At 41.0% G+C, this 18111-nt stretch overlaps 1 protein-coding gene across 9 annotated transcripts in view; it reads right to left on the reverse strand.

Moving 5' to 3' along the window:
- KMT2C (lysine methyltransferase 2C) overlaps positions 1 to 18111 on the reverse strand; it is a 205749-nt gene that overhangs the window by 40614 nt on the left and 147024 nt on the right. For 7 of the 9 annotated variants that reach the window (XM_066627556.1, XM_066627552.1, XM_066627550.1 and 4 more), the window contains 10 exons: positions 16232 to 16362; positions 13345 to 13531; positions 9475 to 9573; positions 9099 to 9146; positions 5853 to 5990; positions 5082 to 5114; positions 4863 to 4997; positions 1509 to 1647; positions 1087 to 1301; positions 853 to 926 (listed from right to left, as the gene is read on the reverse strand). In XM_066627556.1, coding sequence (XP_066483653.1) covers positions 853 to 926; positions 1087 to 1301; positions 1509 to 1647; positions 4863 to 4997; positions 5082 to 5114; positions 5853 to 5990; positions 9099 to 9146; positions 9475 to 9573; positions 13345 to 13531; positions 16232 to 16362 — 1199 coding nt within the window. The remainder of the gene's footprint in view (positions 1 to 852; positions 927 to 1086; positions 1302 to 1508; positions 1648 to 4862; positions 4998 to 5081; positions 5115 to 5852; positions 5991 to 9098; positions 9147 to 9474; positions 9574 to 13344; positions 13532 to 16231; positions 16363 to 18111) is intronic. The other 2 variants (XM_066627555.1, XM_066627557.1) reach the window with 2 other exon arrangements.

An 18111-nucleotide genomic window follows, 5' to 3' on the forward strand; every position in this document is an offset into this window, starting at 1 on the left:
TGGTTCACAAGTATGATTGATAAATTTTGACAATTACCCTCCCAAAATACACCAACAATCTGAGAATAACTAGTTTATTTCAGTTCATGATATGGAAGTCAAAGGTGTAATTAGCAAAAATACAGGCTAGGATTCCTGTTCCTGCCACATTTGGTACCAAGAGTGAGCAGATTAATCAGCTCACCCAACATGTGAAACCAAGAAACATGTTTGACCTACAGTGCAATCTTATGCATGTTTACTCAGAATTGTTACTTCATTCAATGGGATTTACTCCCTTGAATCCTATAGTTATGTCTATAGGATTGCAGCTTGAAGCATTATAAGCAATAACAGGGCATAGATAACACAATTCTGTGCATGTTTTCTCAAAAGTAAGTTCCACTGTGTTCAGCAGAGCTTCCCTTTTAAGTGTGGTTAAGACACAGCCTCAAATATTTAAAAAGCAGCTACAAGCACTTAATTCTGGTTGATATGCTTGATCTGCTTCTCCAGAGGGTCAAATCCTGGTGGATGGTTTTTAAAATGTTTCTCATGAAATTTCAGTTTAAATTTTGAGGGATGCAAAAGAGCAACTAAAAAAGTATCCTCTCTCTATTAAACTTTCCTAAAGTAATTTACAATAAAGTAATGTAATGTACAGTAAAGTAATTTAGGAAACCATACAAGAAATGATTCCAAGAACTAAACCAAAATCATTTTTTAATTTTTTATTTTTTTTATTTTAATGCACTTAAATAGAAGCAGTGTCTTTTTCAGCAGTTTTAAATCTTGAAATAATTTTAGACTATTTAATAGAAGTCAGAGATAAAACATATTTTCTCTTTTTAAAAAGTTTGAAGCATTCATTACCACATATGGTGCTCTTTCCTGTGAGCTTGCTTTTCTCCACAGTTTAGCAATCTGCTTTACTCTTGTAGCCCAGTCTAAGAAGGTGGAGAGGGAAAAGGAATACAGTTTGTAATTTTGCAATGATTAAGAATCATATGACCACTTTCAGATTTTAGAACTTCTGAATTCTATTCAGTAAAAATGGTATCCAATAGCTCTATAAAGCTATGTTTAACTCTGCAAGTTACAACATACCTGGGAACTCCTCCTTTAAATTTGGGAAATTAATATTTGTGTACAAGACAGGTGCTACAGTTGCCATTTCACCAAGTGCTTCCTCCTTCTCCCACTTCAGAGTGCTCCTCTGTGCATTAGACATGGTATCACCTTCACCTTCTAATGGTGTAGCAGATGGAACCCAAGAACTGGCAGGATCATTCATCACTGCACTGAATGCTGTATTCTTATCCCTGACAAAAGTAAAACAAAAATTTACTTATTTTTATGAAGGAGTATACTGTCCAATCACACAAATATCAAGTTACTAACTAGTTACTCTACAACACGGAAAGGGAAGAAACCAGAGAACCAACATACTGGCAACATGTTGTGTGGAATTAATATCATTCTAGCTGTGCCAGAGTTTGATGAATACCAGGTTACTCAATTTGACTCACCTAGTGTCTTGGTATGGCGGCTGTGATATAGTAGAAAAAGTGCCTAATCCACCCCCAGGAACCAAAGATGTGTGATGGAGATGGGCATTTGGTCCAATCAGGCCATTCATAAGTGGAACTCTTGAAAATGCATTATCCCCTTTAAAGAAAAGGTGAAAATACCAAATTGAACAATGAATGCCCTAGAACCACTGTCTTCTAATAATAGCCAATATTCAATAGCAAGAAAAATATTTTAAATATAATGATAGTATTTATATAATGCTTACAGTACATATCTACTCAGAAGTAAATTCCATGAGGCTTCCTCACTGGTCAGATGTGCTTAGGACTGCTCCTGTCCTTCACATGCACACTCTCAGTAAAACCCTGGTTCGATATTTCATAGCACTAGACCAGGGGTCTCCAAACCCCGGCCCGGGGGCCAGATGTGGCACGCAGCAAGCCTCTATCTGGCCCACAAGCCAGGCTCTTGTCCCCTGAAAGTCTCTGGCCCACTCAACTGAACATGACCAGCTGTGCTCCGGTTGCGCCTGGAGGGTGTTCTGAGGGCCAGAGAGGTTGAATAAATGAGCCTATTCATTCATTCATTTACTCATCTAAGTTCCATCTCTAATTTATTCATTTAAATTTTATATTTAAATTTTTTTTTCTGGCCCTCAACACCATGCCAGATATTTGATGCGGCCCTCTGGCCAAAAAGTTTGGAGATCCCTGCACTAGACTAACAGCCCAATACTAATGGGGCTGCCTGTGCTACTGTAGAGTAGCACTGGAACAGCTGCTGCTGTATCCCACAAGACCAGGGAGGCAGTTGAAGGTCTCCTCAAGGTAAAGGAATAGTTGTTCCTTTACATCATGTTGAGCCCTAGCAGCCCCTATGAGTCTACTCAGATCTGGACCAGCTTAATAGCCAACACAGATTTGAGTAGACTTATGTAGGGATTTAATGTGTAGGTGTGGGGACAGGATTTGGTGGCAGCCTCTATTGCCACCCCTACCGCGCTCCCAGGCCTGAACCATCCTCCACTCCATCTTCCCCTCATCTAGTTTCACCCCCACGCTGCCTTCCATCTGCCCCCTGTCCAGGAACACCTCCCCACCATTCAGTGGGGAACTTACAGCCAATGGCTCCTGGCTGTCCTGATGTGGAGGCCCAGTGCCTGCCTGCGCTGGCCTCCCTGCTAGCACGTCCATCCTTCTGGCCACTGTAATGTGCCTAACATTTGCAACGGCCACCTCATGGGCAGTGCTTAGGAGACTGGAGCTGACCTAGGCTACAACTAGGCCGTAAATCATTTACAGGAACTTTATTGGCACACACCACATATCTGAACATAATCAATGTCAATTCAACTTCGAAGACGTGTAAAAACAATGCATTCAGTCTTCTCAAGATTAAAATAATTTTGCTTCTCACAATAGTTTAGTTTTGCAGTTATAATCATACAGGTTTTGAAGGAGACACATTTTTTAATTTTGATATTTATGCTGATTGTGATGCAGTGAAAATCTAGGGAAAATGAACAAGCATTCTCTCTGAAGGAGGACATAATTCATGTAGGAATTACGTACATCAACCTGCAGTTATTCACACTGTTGAAATTCTCTTTTCAGTTAAGTTTCAGTTAAGTTAATATTTCTTAATATCTCAAAACTCTTCTTCCAACAGCACAGATAACCAAATGAATGCTATGATACAAAAATGCTGTCAAGTAAGTAGGGATCTATTATTTCTGATGCTTCACAGAACTGCAAGTGAACTCTATCATACACTTAAAACGAGAAAGATATTTAATGTATTCACCATACACTAGACAGCTAAGATCATAGTAACAGAGAAAGAGAACACATTCAGATGGCACAAACAAACAGGGTGAAACATGAATGGGGAAGATATGAAACCACAAGGTTTCAAAGGAGGAAAAAGATTCTCCCCACTTTCAAATGTGGTGGGATCAGTTAGACCTTAAAGCAGTGTTTCCCAAAGTGTGGGTTGTTAGCCCATGTGGGTTGCAAGCTACAAGCCGGGCCCGCCCACCTACCCCATCCCCATTTTACTTGATTGGCTCTAAATTGGAGGCACTCCAGAAGGGGGTGGGTGATATGCTGGCTGGAATCACTCACTGGGAGGTCTTGGAGGATAGCGACTCACTCTACAGACCTTTGTGGATCTCAAAATGGGTTTTACCTGAAGTAACTTCCAGACACTTCTGTGGGCCATTCTGAGGCCTGCAGAGGCCAGATGAGTGGGTTGCTGGCCCACGACAACCTGGGAGAGGCCTCCAAAGCCTCCCAATGAGTGATTGTAGCACTAAAAGAAGCATCGCAACCCACCACAGGGGGCAAGATGGGTCGTGGCATTGAAAAGTTTGGGAACCACTGTCTTAAAGTATTAAAGCAAAATGTATCTGTTTCGTTTCCCTAAAAAGAAAGTTGTCTTCGCACTTTACCTCATGTTCTCCCCATCTGATATCCTGTCTCTAGATGTAGCCATCTCTGAAATCTCAATGGAATGGGGAAAACCCAAAATCTAAAGGGAAAAAAATGTCTTCCTGACCTCAACAGGTCACTTGAGAGGTATCAGAACAATCTTCTAATTTTAACATTAACCCTGTATTCAGGCAGTTTACTATCCTGGAAAAATCACCCTAGAACAAAAAGATGTAGAGCCTCAAACAGCTAAATTCTTCTTTGATTTAACCATTTATTACAAGAAAGCATAAACAGTACACTAATGACAATGGCTATTGCTTGTACAATCGATACCTTATACTATCCAAAATTAGTCCAGAAGAAGCACATAGTGATCTTAACACAATTGAGGTACTTGGTAAGAAAAAATCGATGTACATCAGCTTTCCTACTTGAGTACAGGTTAGGTTCCAGGCATCTGTACTTAAGTCTAACATCATTATTATTGGTTGTGAACATGATGTGAAATATGAAAAAAAGTATTTATAGTAGACTTACAGCACGGTACTCTCTATCAATGTTTCTCAAACAGTGGGTTGTGACCGAAACTGACAAGCTGATAGCTGACATGAAAAAGGTATTGAGCACTATAGAAAGTGAAACTGAGCCACACATGCATGTTTACTCATGAGTAAGCAATTGTGCCTCAAGTCTGCTTTGGGCAGGTTGAGAGGAATGTATTGCTACCAGAATGGTCTTGATCTGATGAACACAGGCTCATGATTTTGTTTAATTTGCAGCTGTTTATTCTTATCTTATTGCAGTGTTCCTGTTTTCAACTGACTGTGGTTTTAACGGATATTGTAAGTCCCCCAAAGGTGGCAGAGAAATTCTATTAATAAGCTGAATTATGCAAGAATTATTAATTGCCCCAATTACCTTGGCTGTGCAAATGCATTAGTTGTGGTGGTGGCGGAGGTGGAGGTGGTGGGGGTTGTGGTAAAGGAGCTGATTGAGTGGTTACAGGACTGAGTACAGCAGTGAACAGGTCTTCAACATCTTTTCCTCCCAGTTCTGTAAAACACTGCACATGAGTAAACAAATATGGTTGAATATAGTACAGTTCATAAAAAGATGCTGAAAAGCAAGAGAACATACCTGGAATTTTGTATAGTTTACCAAGAATTGCACCTGGAAAAAGTGAAAGCAACATGAACATTAGCATTTGTAATACAAACAAATTCATTTACCAGATATAGACAACAAATCAATTTCAAAAATAATCTGTATAAAGCATATTGAAAAATGCACATGGATCACAATCTTAAGTCAATAGGTAATTTAGGGTGCAATCCTATCCTGGGCTGGAAAAGGCAAACTAAGAGGCTTGTGCTGTATCCAGCGCAGGATAAGGGCCATAAGTGGCTCAGCCAGAGGCAAGGGGAAACATTTCCCCTTACCTCCGGGTAAGGACCGCTGGCCCCAATGGGTCTCCTCTGAATTGTGCCACCTCTTGAGCTGACACAAGTCTGAAGAGGCAGAGCAGCTTGGAGTCGCTCCATTCTCCCCAGGAACAGGGGTTGGGATCCAGCATAACTGCCAAATCCCAGCCCCGCCTCCCACTCCCCGCCCGCCAACAGCCTGCCCCTCCCAAGAATGCCTCCTTCCCACCTCCTACCTACCCCCCACCTACCTCAGAGGCTTGTGTGGGCCCAGCCAGGCCGACGCAAACCTCAAGGAGGAAGCCAGCGTGGAGGCTTGCGTCAGCTTGCTTTTCTGAGCGCCAGCCCAGCTTCCTCCCAAGGAGGCGCAAATGTGCTTTATGGCACATTTGCGACTCTCCTGGGCAGGACCAAGGGACTTGCGCCGACCCAAGTCAAGGGCTGGATTGCGCCCTTAATAAGACAAAGAAGCACGTCACATGTTTACCATCCGTGACCATCTTGTCCAGTTCAGGGCTGAGGATTCCATCTAACTGTTCTTCACTCAGTGGCCGTGAACTCTGACTGACGTTTTGTGGAGGCACACAGGTGGGATCATCAGAGATGGGACCGATATCTAGCCCAGCTGAAGGAAGGGAAAGTATAGTTAATCAAACTAGACAATACAAAAGAAATAGATAAAACGTTCACAATGAATTTGGTTGTAGCCTATGATACATGTAGACTTTTTTATTTCTAGTTTAGTGGAACGTCTAAAACAGGGGTGTCCAAAATTTTTGGCAGAAGGGCCACATCATCTCTCTGACACTGTGTCGGGGACTGGGCGAAAAAAGAATTAATTTACATTTAAAATTTGAATAAATTACATAAATTAATATACTAGAGGTGGAACTTATATAAATGAATGAAGGTCTTGCAATAGCTCAAGGCCTATAAAAGGCCTTGAACAAAGCAAGGCTGGCCTTTTCTTTGCTGCCGCTACTGCATCACAGATGTGAAACAGCAAGCAGTGGAGGGAGCCCTCATCCCACAGCTAACACAAGAGGTCAAACAGTTGCCCTCACGCTGAGAGCAGTTGCATCGGGCCAGTGCAGGCTTCAGCAAGTTTCCAGAGGGCCAGAGGCTCATTGGAGACTGAGGTTTCTCTGAGGGCCGCATTGGGAGTCCTCGAGGGCCGCAAGTGGCCCCCGGGCCGGGGTTTGGGCACCCCTGGTCTAGAAAATAATCCAAAGCACTTAAAAAAAAATAATGCATCCAACTAAACAACATTTATTCTCATTTAGGGCCCAATCCTATCCAACTTTCCTGAAGAAGAGGAACAGTCTCAGAGACCTCTTCGAGGTAAGGGAACTTTCCAGTGCTGATGCAGCCCCAAGATAACTTTTGTTCCCTTATCTTGGGGCTGCATCAGTACTGGAAAGTTGGATAGGATTTAGCCCCAAATCTTGTGGTTCAGATGCCATGTAATACGGTGGTTCCCAAATGATTTAGGACCGGGGCTACTTTTTAAAATGCCACTATCAGGACCTACCTAGCATTACAAGATCAAAACGTTTTACTGTACCAGCTACTCAAGACTTTATTTTTATGTTTTGCATTATGGTTGGGGGACAAGACTGCCTTCTGGAGCATTTGTTGAGCTCCACGTTCATTGGAATGGGACCATTCAGGAGGCTTTGTAGTCCCTTTCACTGGTCTTCGATAAGAGCTGAGGCACATTCGCCTACTCATGAGTTAACACACACGAGTGGCTCAGGTTCGCTTTCCATAGGGCTTGCTATAGTTTCTTTGTTGGGGGGGAGCCTTCCTTCTTGAGAATTTATTGGTGCCTGTGTTCATCAGAGCGGGACCATCTTGGCATTGCGTTCAGTCTGCCTTTTGAAGTGGACTGAGCCACAGTCGCCTACTTATGAGTAAAAGCACACATGCCGCTCCATTTCAAATTCCACAGGGTTCAATACATTTCTCTTGTCAGCTGTCAGATTGTCAGTTGTGTGAACCACCAAAAATTGGGTTGCAACCCAGTTTGGGAACCACTGTTCTAATATAATCAAAAAGAGATGACTTTCTCTCCCATGATTTTTATGTTTTGTTGTTGTTAATTCTCCCAAAGGTGGAAAACGTGTGGTAAAGAGCATCAAGGCACATTGGCTAAACCACCATCTTTGGTGTGGATGCCACTAACATCCTTGTGCCTGATTCTACTTCTGGGTCAGGAAATGACACACATTTCACTGCTCAACAAAAACCACCTCTGACTCTTTGCCCATTATCTACTTGCTTTCATGTCCTCGTGGGATTGTTTTCTGGATTATGATTTTGGTAACTCACCTCCTATACTGCTTTTGTGTTTGCTTAAACTATTACATTTATTATAAAAAATATTTATATACCATTTGTCAATAAAATGTTCATGAACCGATTTACATAGCAAAATAAATGAAAAGATGGTTCCCTGTCCCAGAGAGCTCACAATCTAAAAAAACAGACACAACTACTAGATTAATTCTACTCAGTTTGTCAGGTAAGATTCTAAAGCCTGGAGGCCTACCTTATTCTTGATAAATTTCTTTTCAGTGACAATCTCTTGTCTGAACTATATGGACATTAGGTGTGTGGGTAGTGGAGGATCCTACCTTTGCACAGAGGGTATGAACTACTAGCTGAGATAAAATTTAGGCTATCCAGCCCTAAAATGGTAGAATTCTGCATAGAAGCCTTAGGGCCATATCCTATCCAACTTTCCAGCAATGAAGTAGCTGTGCCAATGGGATGGGTGCTGCATTCTGCTGCGGGGTGGGGGGGCAGCCATGGAGACCTCCTCAAGGTGCGGGAATGTTTGTTTGCTTACCTCGGGACTGCATTGAGGCTGCATTAGCACTGGAAAGTTGGATAGGATTGGGCCCTTATTTAGCATAGGTCTATATTTAAAGCAGCACACTTAGTCACAAAAATTAAAAATACAAGACTTGAGTCATTATGAAAATAAGGAAGGAACGTCCCCTGTGCAAGCACTGAGTCATTACTGATCCTTGGGGTGACGCCACATCTGCAATGCTTTCTCAGCAGACTATAAACGGGGTCGTTTGCCATTGCCTTCCCCAGTCATGTTATCTTTCCCCCAGCAAGACGGGTACTCATTTTACCAACCAAGGAAGGATGGAAGTCTGAGTCAACCTCGAGCTGGCTACCTGAGATCCCAACTTCCTCTGGGATTGAATTTATGTGGTGGTAATCATAATCATAATCTTTAATAAACAACTTTGTGTATTAAATTTGCTACTGTAAATGAGACTGCTGATGACCAGCTAGGGCCAAATTAGGACCAAACTAAGAACCCATGTTAATTTTTTATTCTTGCTTTTCATATTAAAGCCAAATCAAACAAGTTTATCACTATAAGAAAAAGCACAAGAAGTTTTATATAACACTTAAATAGTACACACAAAGAAGAAAACACGTTACGTTACTCTGAACACACAAACACAAATCCAGAATTTGTAGTTATTTACAACATTTTAAACAAAATTCTCAGATTCTACCAGGTACACTGCACAAGAAAGCTTTAGACACTGTGCAACACTCTGCACGCAGAGACAGTGAAAAATGCAAGTATTTTTAGTGACATGGTGAAAGAGCTGTGACATTTATGCATGCATGATTTTTTTCCAGCAGAAACCACTAGGAAAGATTACTACTTCTAACCATGGATCATCCACTGTTAATTTCTTACCAAAAGGGGAAGATGAGTTCTCAACCTGGAAAGTGCATAAATCAAGACCTACAAGATCCAAACCAGATAAAATGGATGATTATAACAGGAAAAAAAAAAAAAACTGAAAAAGCAAGGGAGAAAAACCAAGTACATACAGCTGCATGCTGAAATAGTACAAGGATTTGAGACACTATTAGGATTTTTTTAAAAATCCACAAATCAATAGCAAAGCAAAGCACAAAGTAAAATAAAGGGCAGATGTATTCATCAAATAAAGAGATAAGACATAAGAATACATATAATTAATAACTGCATACAACTCTGAACATGACACTGAATGAGATTATAAATCAAGACATATCACAAAACTAAAAAGAACCTAAGCATCATATACCTGAATGATCCCCAGATTTCACTAAATCATCAGAAAGAATTCCAAGAATATCATCATCTGTGTTCAGCACAAGGGCAGATAATGGATCATCAGAGGTACCTACAGAAAATAGATACCTTATTCTAAAATATTACAGCCACATTTATATTTTTTCAGTAATGTATCTATTTGTTCTAGTTTTAAATATTTAAGAAAGTATTCTCTTCTGGTATTTCTCAATCAAGTAATTTTCACCATTTCAGTTCAGTTTCATTATTACCTTTCCTTTTTTTTTTTTAAATGTGCCTTAAAAGTCTCTTTTATTACTTAAAGGTGGCGAACAAGCATTATAAATAAATACAGAATCTTATAAAACTCTGGAAACTGGACCATATTCCCTCAGAGATTGCACTTTTCTCATGAATTCTAAAAAATTATAAGAACTACTATCACTGTAATACCACAGTGTTCTCCCCTGCCTGGTCAGATCCAGTACAAATTTTATGCTGTTTATCTTCCAGTTACCTTGACTGTTTTAGATTTCAATCCTAGACACATGACCCTGGGAGTAAGTCCCAAGAATTTTATGGACCTTATTTCTGAGTAGTCATGCATAGGAATTGCACTGATATTAGCACCTCTGTAGAAAGAGGGTGCCTAGGATGCCACTGTAGCAATTGCTGCCATCATGGGACAAGACAGAGTGTGCCACTTAAACTTGTACATTCCCCATCCTCACCAACAGTTCTGGAAACCTAAAGGAGTCTTTGTCAGAAGGTACATGTTGGAAAATCCCTTAGAGAACCTGTTGCTGTTGATGGTGGCACCCAAGTCACTTATGGCCCAATCCTATCCCCCTTCCTTGCTGGCATAACTAGTGTTGTGCCGCAGAAGCTGCTTTATGGCAGTTGCAAGGCAGCCTCCACTGACGCGCGCGGCAGGCCCACCGGTGGGAAGGCCCAGGCGATGATAGGTCCAAAGACCTGACAGCCTGTAAGCCCATACAGGGGATTGGAGGGAAGCAGGGAGGGGTGAGTGGAACATGATGGTGATATGGCAGGGAAGACAGTGGATCAGGCCAGGAAGGGGGCGGGTACAGCAGCAGACATTGAATCCTGATCCCCTTCCCAGGCATGATCCGCTTCCCAGAACAATTTGGATTTGAACCAGTGATTGAACTGGTGCAGGTCTGAGGTGACCCATAGTGACTGCTAGGGCTTACCCCGGGGCAAGGGAACATAGGTCCCCTTACTCCAAGGAGACCTCCAGCAGCTGAAAATCCCCTGCAGGATACAGCGGGAGCTGCACTAGTGCTGCTGCATCACCATGCCAGGATTTAGGTAGGGCTATTAAGTGAAACAGAGGCCTGGCTCTGCACTGACCGTGGGAGGATGGAGGCCAGAATGTGCGACCAGATCAAGAAAGAAACATCTGAATGTTGTGGTTTCTTGAAAGATAGAAACCTTCTTTCAAATTGTAAAAATCCCTACGGGGATTTAAATTGCCTGCCTATGTAAACTGCCTTGAATAAAGTCTAAGGAGAAATCTGAGGACCAAGAAAGGCAGTATAGAAATACCTGTTGTATTATTATTATTTCGCTACTATTGTTGTTTCAACAGGTGGCACAAGCAAGGTGGCAGACAAAGCTCTTACGGCCCCCCCCCCAGATACCAGGAGAGGATGGTGACTGGAGGCCCAGCAGCATGGATAGTCTCTCTCCACATATTGAGCATGACTGGCTCATGGTGAGTACATATGATCAGTGTTCTGATCTGTGGAGCAGACCACTCCAGCAGCTGCGCGACATTGTGACTCCACCTCCAGATGTTTGGGTTGCTGAGCTGTATGTAGTGTGGAGCTTGGCTAGAAGGTACATGGCCAGTTGGCAACACACTTTAGAGGGAACACTGCCTAGGATGGAACAAATACAGGGAATTGCTGTACTTGGAGAACTTTGAGTTTGCAACCTATTCAGAGTAGTGTGATTATCTCAATCTCCATTATGTCCACCAGCACAGTGCTGTATGTGCTCTGTGGTTAGGCACAAGGTTACAGCTCCAAGATCTCTCTATTTCAGTGTCGATGCTGTGGTTCAACATGGAAGAAGATAGCCCCAATGTTTCCACAATCTCTCCCTCTAAGACAGCAGATGCCATTAGAACATCCAAGCATGGAAATGAACATATGGTGGTTGACTTGGAAACCAATACCAGTGCAGATCTCTCCTGCCTGGAAGCCCATACCTGTCCCCTTTGAACCAGAATGAAGCATCAACACCAAAGGCTTTCCGATAGTTTGCAATACCTTTGGAAGGTTATCAGAATGCCTTGTCCTTTCTTAGGGATTCTCCTGCTCTTGATTGCCTGCTCAGAGTGGGACTTGTGGCATTTGCCACCCCATTGGCCATCAGGTCAGTTTGGGTGAACTTTTGAAGAGGATTTATGTGCCTCTTGTCCTGTATGTTCAGTGGTGGAGGAGAAATGCATGATGGCAGATGGTGCCAACATGGCCTTGCTGGCATGAGGTTGTCTGCCACAGCACAGACGCAAAGCAGAGCTCCTGATTTCTCATTGTCTGCCTAGAGAATTTTTTTTATAGTGGAGACAGGAGTCTACCAGATGACTTCCCTAGAAGCATAAGAAACTGCTGCAGTATTAGGGCCATCAATTCAGGGGAATTTGGCCCCAAGGTGGAGACAGTGTGACACTGGTCAATGTGACACTGGTCACCATACAAGATGGGGTCAACAAATTTTTTGTTAGAAACCATGGTCCCTTTTTTTTATTTTTAAGGATAAAGTACAAACAGAAAGAAATGTTTTCTAACACTGCTTCCTCAGTGGTGGTGAAAAAGGATCTGAGGGATTGGGCTTTCTTTCCCCACTTGATATGAGTGACCACAAATGCAGTCTCTCCTCTCAAGCTTGGGGGCAGAACACATAAACAGAGCAATGGAAGCTATCAAGTTTGGCTCTGCAAAGTGCAGAAGTCCCCTATGTGTGCCTTCACAGAGACAACAAAGAAGAATATGTCCTTGAAGTTTTATAAAACCTATAATTTTCCAAAACTGATGGTGGGGATAGAGTGGAAAGAGAATTCACCTGGCAGCTACTCTGGGGATAACCTTGTCAAGCTGATAGCATCAACAGACATAGTAACTCCCCAACATCCTTGCTGAATACTGTAGTGACAAGTTACCCTAGCTCACAGAGAAGCTAGTCGCTAATATAGAGTAACTGACATCACTGGCTCAGACATCTTGCAAACACATTAATTCCTTTCTCCTATGTAGCCTCCTAAAGGTCCTAGACCAAGGGTTCCCAAGTGTGCATCGCAATGCCTTAGGGTGCTGAGGGATACTGACAGGGACACCAAGGGATGTTCGCAGTGGCCCCTCCTACCTCTTCCCTCAGGCACCACCATCTTGGATCTCACAAGATTTTGTGAGATCCAAGATGGTCTGCCTGGCTGAGCCAGAAAAAAGAGGTTACCGGGGTACATAACCCAAACGAATCTGGGAACCACAGCCCTAGACCAAGCTTGTTCTCAAAAAGTTAAGTCTCCTTCAGGCTCAAGCACCTTCCTAAGCATTTTATCACTTAGCTAAGAACACATCAGCAGGCTCACTCCCTTCTTACAAAAGGAAAACAGGCTAACCAAGAGATACCACATGGCTCCCATACTCAATGGCTGTGAGAGACAACATCTGCATAATCAGATAATTAACAACTCAAGTCATTCAACAACTCCTCCTCCCTGCAGCTCCAACTGCCATCAAACCCTCCAACATTTTTGTTTTCTAAAAATCTCCTCTCCAAGTCACCCTCCCCCAGCTCCATGGCCCTTATCAAAAAGCATAACAAAATTATATCTACATTTAATTTTATATACCTTGTGTTCCAAGTTTTGATGAAGCTGGTGTGGAAGCCGAACTAAGAAATGGATCTGAAGATGGATCTAAAAAGTTTGTGCTCAGATTTGCTTTGCATGAAATGTTAAGGCTTTCTTCAGATAAATTATCTGAATTTGGTTTACTTTGCCTACTGGTATCTAGAAGGTCTTTTCCAAAGAAGGCTTCCTGAAATTGAAAATACAAATTTTTGAGTTTTCACTAAATTCCTTAGTAGCCTGAAGAATTCCCCATATTTGAGAATTACAACATTGATTTGTACTATCAAATTTTGCATTGTATTAATGCTGTTTTTCATCAGACTAAATTTATTCTCCCAATCACTGGCAGCTAGAAAAAAATCAATTCCATCATAAGAAGACTACTACTTTTAGGTTTAAATTTACACTCAATTTGTTGCTTCTGACTTTTGATAAGAGTTAAAGTAAGACATAGAAAAAAGTTGTGTTAAATATATTTATTGCCTCTCATGGCTAAACAAAAGTAGCCTCAAATCTACTCCTCCTAGTAGGGGTAAACTTTATTTTTAACTGATATGTATATCAGGGGTGCCCAAACCCTGGCCCGGGGGCCACTTGCAGCCCTCGGGGACTCCCAATCCGGCCCGTGGGGAGCCCCCAATCTTTAATGAGCCTCTGGCCCTCTGGAGACTTGCTGGAGCCCTTGCTGGTTCAATGCAACTGCTCTGAGTGTGAGGGTGACTGTTCAACCTCTTGCATGAGCTGTGGGACAAGGGCTCCCTCCACTGCTTGCTGTTTCTTGTCTGTGATACAGCAGCGGCAGTGAAGGAAGGGCTGGCCTTGCTTTATTAAAGGTCTTTTATAGGCCTTGAGCTATTGCAAGACCTTCATTCATTCATATAAGTTCCATCTCTAATATATTCATTTCTGTAAATTTATTCAAATTTGAAATGTAAATCAATTCTTCCCCCCCCCCCCAGGCCCTGACACAGTGTCAGAGAGATGATGTGGCCCTCCTGCCAAAACATTTGGACACCCCTGATCTATATTAATGTATACAGCCACTCACGTTAAATGCTAAATGATAAAATATTTTATCCAAATAGATTCAACATTATCAGTATCAGGGTAAAAGATGGAAAATAGAGCATTAAGAAATTGCATTTTAAAACAGACATTTATATTACTTCCACTTCCTGTTAACCTCTATCTTGTCTTTTCAAGCATTCAGATTGCCTGCACAACGCTATAAGTTTGGATGCTTATAGCAATCCCATAAAGAAAGAACATTTTTGCCACAGTAAGCATTTAAATAATGCTAATGGGCACATGGGGAGGGGGGGAAGAGGAGACAGGGTTCCCTGCCTCTGCGGTTTCTGTACTCACAGGGCCTGGAATGGATCCCCCATGGATATGGGGGCATGCATGTACCTGTCTTGGCTCTTAATAGGCTATAGAGTTTACAAACAATGCCTGTTTTACTGTCTGTGCTAATTACTGGTTCAAAATGGTATTTTTCTATGTATTTGGACCATATGCAGGACATGTCTAATTTGAAAAAAAATGAAATGGGGAGTCTGTTTTACATCTATTTTCAGTTACTATACAGAAGGAAATATTCTATCAGTCCTGGATTCAATCAATTACTCTGTCTAGCCTCATTTGCTTCCACAATACTGCTTCTCTCTTGAGTAGTTCTCCATAAGGCGACTCTTCATTAAAAATATACTGAGGTAATTGGTGATAAAGCCAGGATTAGGCTTAGTTTTCTGTTTATCTCAGATCTTGAACACTGCTACCACACAGGATAATTAAACTTTTTTTCCATTTACTATACCATGATTTTTCAGAAAAATTTAAATTTCAAAAAAATTTCTTCTGCTCATGTAATCTGATCTAGAAAAAAAGCAAGTATGTGTTGTTGAATTGCATAATTAGTATTAGATATATTTAGGACTTTCAAACCACCTCACCTAATGTTTTGCTGTCATAATGACACCGTAATTCTTGCTGGTTTATTATTTCTAATAAAGTTAGATATAATTTCTTGCAATTTCTTTAGTAAAACAATATTTACCAATAATGAGATGTGTATCAGTAAAAATATCATGACTGGAAAGATACAAAAGCTACTGGTGGCAACTTGCCCATCCATGATACTTTTAGTCAGATCTTTTTCTACTGTCAATAACCTCAACTGATCATATTTCAACAGTTGATTTATTATCTGATATCACATATATACCAGATAGCTGATGGGATTTGACATCCAATGCATAAGACTGGTTTCCTTGATCTTATTTGAAATCCCTTTATTAAGATTCAATTACATCCAAAGAGATTTTTTGAAATTAATCCTAAAACCAAAACATTGCAAGAAAACCCTGAGTAGTCATGATACAGCTATAATTGATTTGGTCTGGGATTCATAATAACAATGTGATATTAACACAAAGAAATTTTTAAATATGTCTTCTTCAAGCTTTAAATTGAGTCATTTGTTTTCACTGCTGTGGCTATGGGCTCCAATGATAAATTGTGAAAGGGACGAAGGGCACTTCTGATGAATTTTTAAAAAGTTAGCAAAGGCTGTTCCACAAGCCACTTCTCTAGCAATTGGGCATGAATTCCTCTTGGATGATGTTTTAATGTATTTCTCTGTAAAGCAGAAGGATTAGCAAATCAGAAGGCAATATCATTTGTTTTTTATTACTCAAGAGCAAGAGGAAGCTGTTTAAATGATCCCTGAATGCAAAACTAACAGAGTGATAATGAATTAATGAATTACAGAATTAATGAATTAATGAATTACAGAAGCAAATGTTTATGCCTTATACCTATTAACAGTTTATTCAATATATGTAAATGTGAATGTTAAGCAGCACTCTATGCATAGCAATGAATGTACCTGCAAGTATACTGGGAATATTTCTTCAAGCTTGTTTTTCTTTTTCCTGTAGCGCTTCTTAATTTTTTCTGTATTTTCAGAAATAGGAACAGATTCATCTATTGGTGTATCTGGTAGTTGTTCACTCCAACCTAGAAATAACAAACAAGTACAACTGCATCACTTCCCTCTTTATATATCTGACACATGCTTGAGGTGCATTTGTACAGCTCTACTCAAAAAGGTTATTTTTGCTGAACTGAATTTCTTGATTATTTTGTGTTCATTTTCCTAGTTTAGAATAAGAATTCACACATAAAGAAACACAGACCTGCAAAAATTGAGCAATTTGGTATCAAAGTATAACTGGAAAGTTTCCAGAGATGTTCAAGCATAAACATATCTGATTTCAAAAGCAGGGACATCCAAAAACAAACAAAACAACAAGCGGATTAGTAAACAGAATGCAGAAAGTCAAGAAGATCAAATCTCAGGAGAGATTTGATCTTCTTGACTTTCTGCATTCTGTTTACTAATCCGCTTGTTGTTTTGTTTGTTTGTTTTTGGAAGCACACTGAGCACACAATGCTCTGCATGAAAACTCAGAAGAAAGTTCCATTATAGACAATGTGGCTCACTCTCAAGTAAGAATGAACAGGATTGCAGTCCGAGTTTATTTAAAATGGCAACAACAGAAACTCTGTTAGAACATATACCATTAAGTAGAAAAGGCCAAGTGGCAGCTATAAAAGGCAAGAAGGCTTTCTTCAGAAAATGGAGGTCTTTCCTAAATGAGAACAAAAAGGAACACAAACTCTGGCAAAAGAAATGTCAGCTATCAATAAGGGATGTGAAAAAATGTGTGAGTAAAAACAGCAAGACAAAAAGATAAAATGTCTTCAGATATATCCAAAGAAGAAAACTTGCCAAGAAGTTGGGGGAACCATCAGATAATGGGTGGGGGAATAAAAGAGAAGCTTAAAGAGGATAAGCTTAATGGAGATTGCAGAGAAGCTCTTGGAATCTCAGTCTGTATTTATCCCTAAATATCTGATTAATGTGCCATGATAAGATTACTTTTTACCCTGAAGAAACAAGTCACTCACCTTAACAATTTTTTAAAAATTACTATTTGGCATTAATTCTGACACAGACAGTTTGGGTTGTCCTTCTTCCTAAAACTGGCACTTGCATCTAACATATACTTGTACATGGATGTGAAACAATTCGTATTATTCAAACTCCAGAACAAAGAAACCCAGATACAACAGAATTTAGAAAAACAAACAGCTGAAAGAAAACATATTAGTAGTTCCTTCAGTTCGATAGTTTACCCTCCAAGAGAAGAGTTGGATTGCATGCAGCATCAGGGCACACTGTGAAAGCAATCTTTAGGGCCTGTCTGTTTAACATTCCCACTGAAACATTACAGTCTGAGTACATATGTTCGCTGGACATTTAACCAGGTAAAATTAATTTAGTAAGAGGATCCAAGATGTTTATTGCTATAGTATCCTTAAGAATTGGACTGTAAGAACTCTGTTATAGAAAACTTAAGAGATTCTGGTTTGGGCCTTCTGGCACAACAAGGAGTTCAGGATTAAACAGAGAAGGGCTCTGCTGCCCCCCCCAATCCAGTTCCTCCCCCTGCCCTGCCCCCCCTGTGCCCCCAAGGCCCTCACTGCAGGCAGGAGCTCTTACCTAGCTCTGGGTGGTGTCCGGCTGGCACTGGGCTCAGCGCCGGCACTGACTCAGCGCAGGCTGTTGCAGGAATGCCTTGCGATGCCCAGAACCACCGGCACTAAAGAGCTCAGGATTGGGCTCAAAGTGAACACAAGTAGAAATAAGCAGAAATGGGCAACAGAGCAAGCCGGAACTCTGACTTGACATGACAAACACAG

Source organism: Tiliqua scincoides, chromosome 5 (genome assembly GCF_035046505.1).
Source record: "Tiliqua scincoides isolate rTilSci1 chromosome 5, rTilSci1.hap2, whole genome shotgun sequence".
In the NCBI taxonomy this organism is placed as follows: Eukaryota; Metazoa; Chordata; class Lepidosauria; order Squamata; family Scincidae; genus Tiliqua; species Tiliqua scincoides.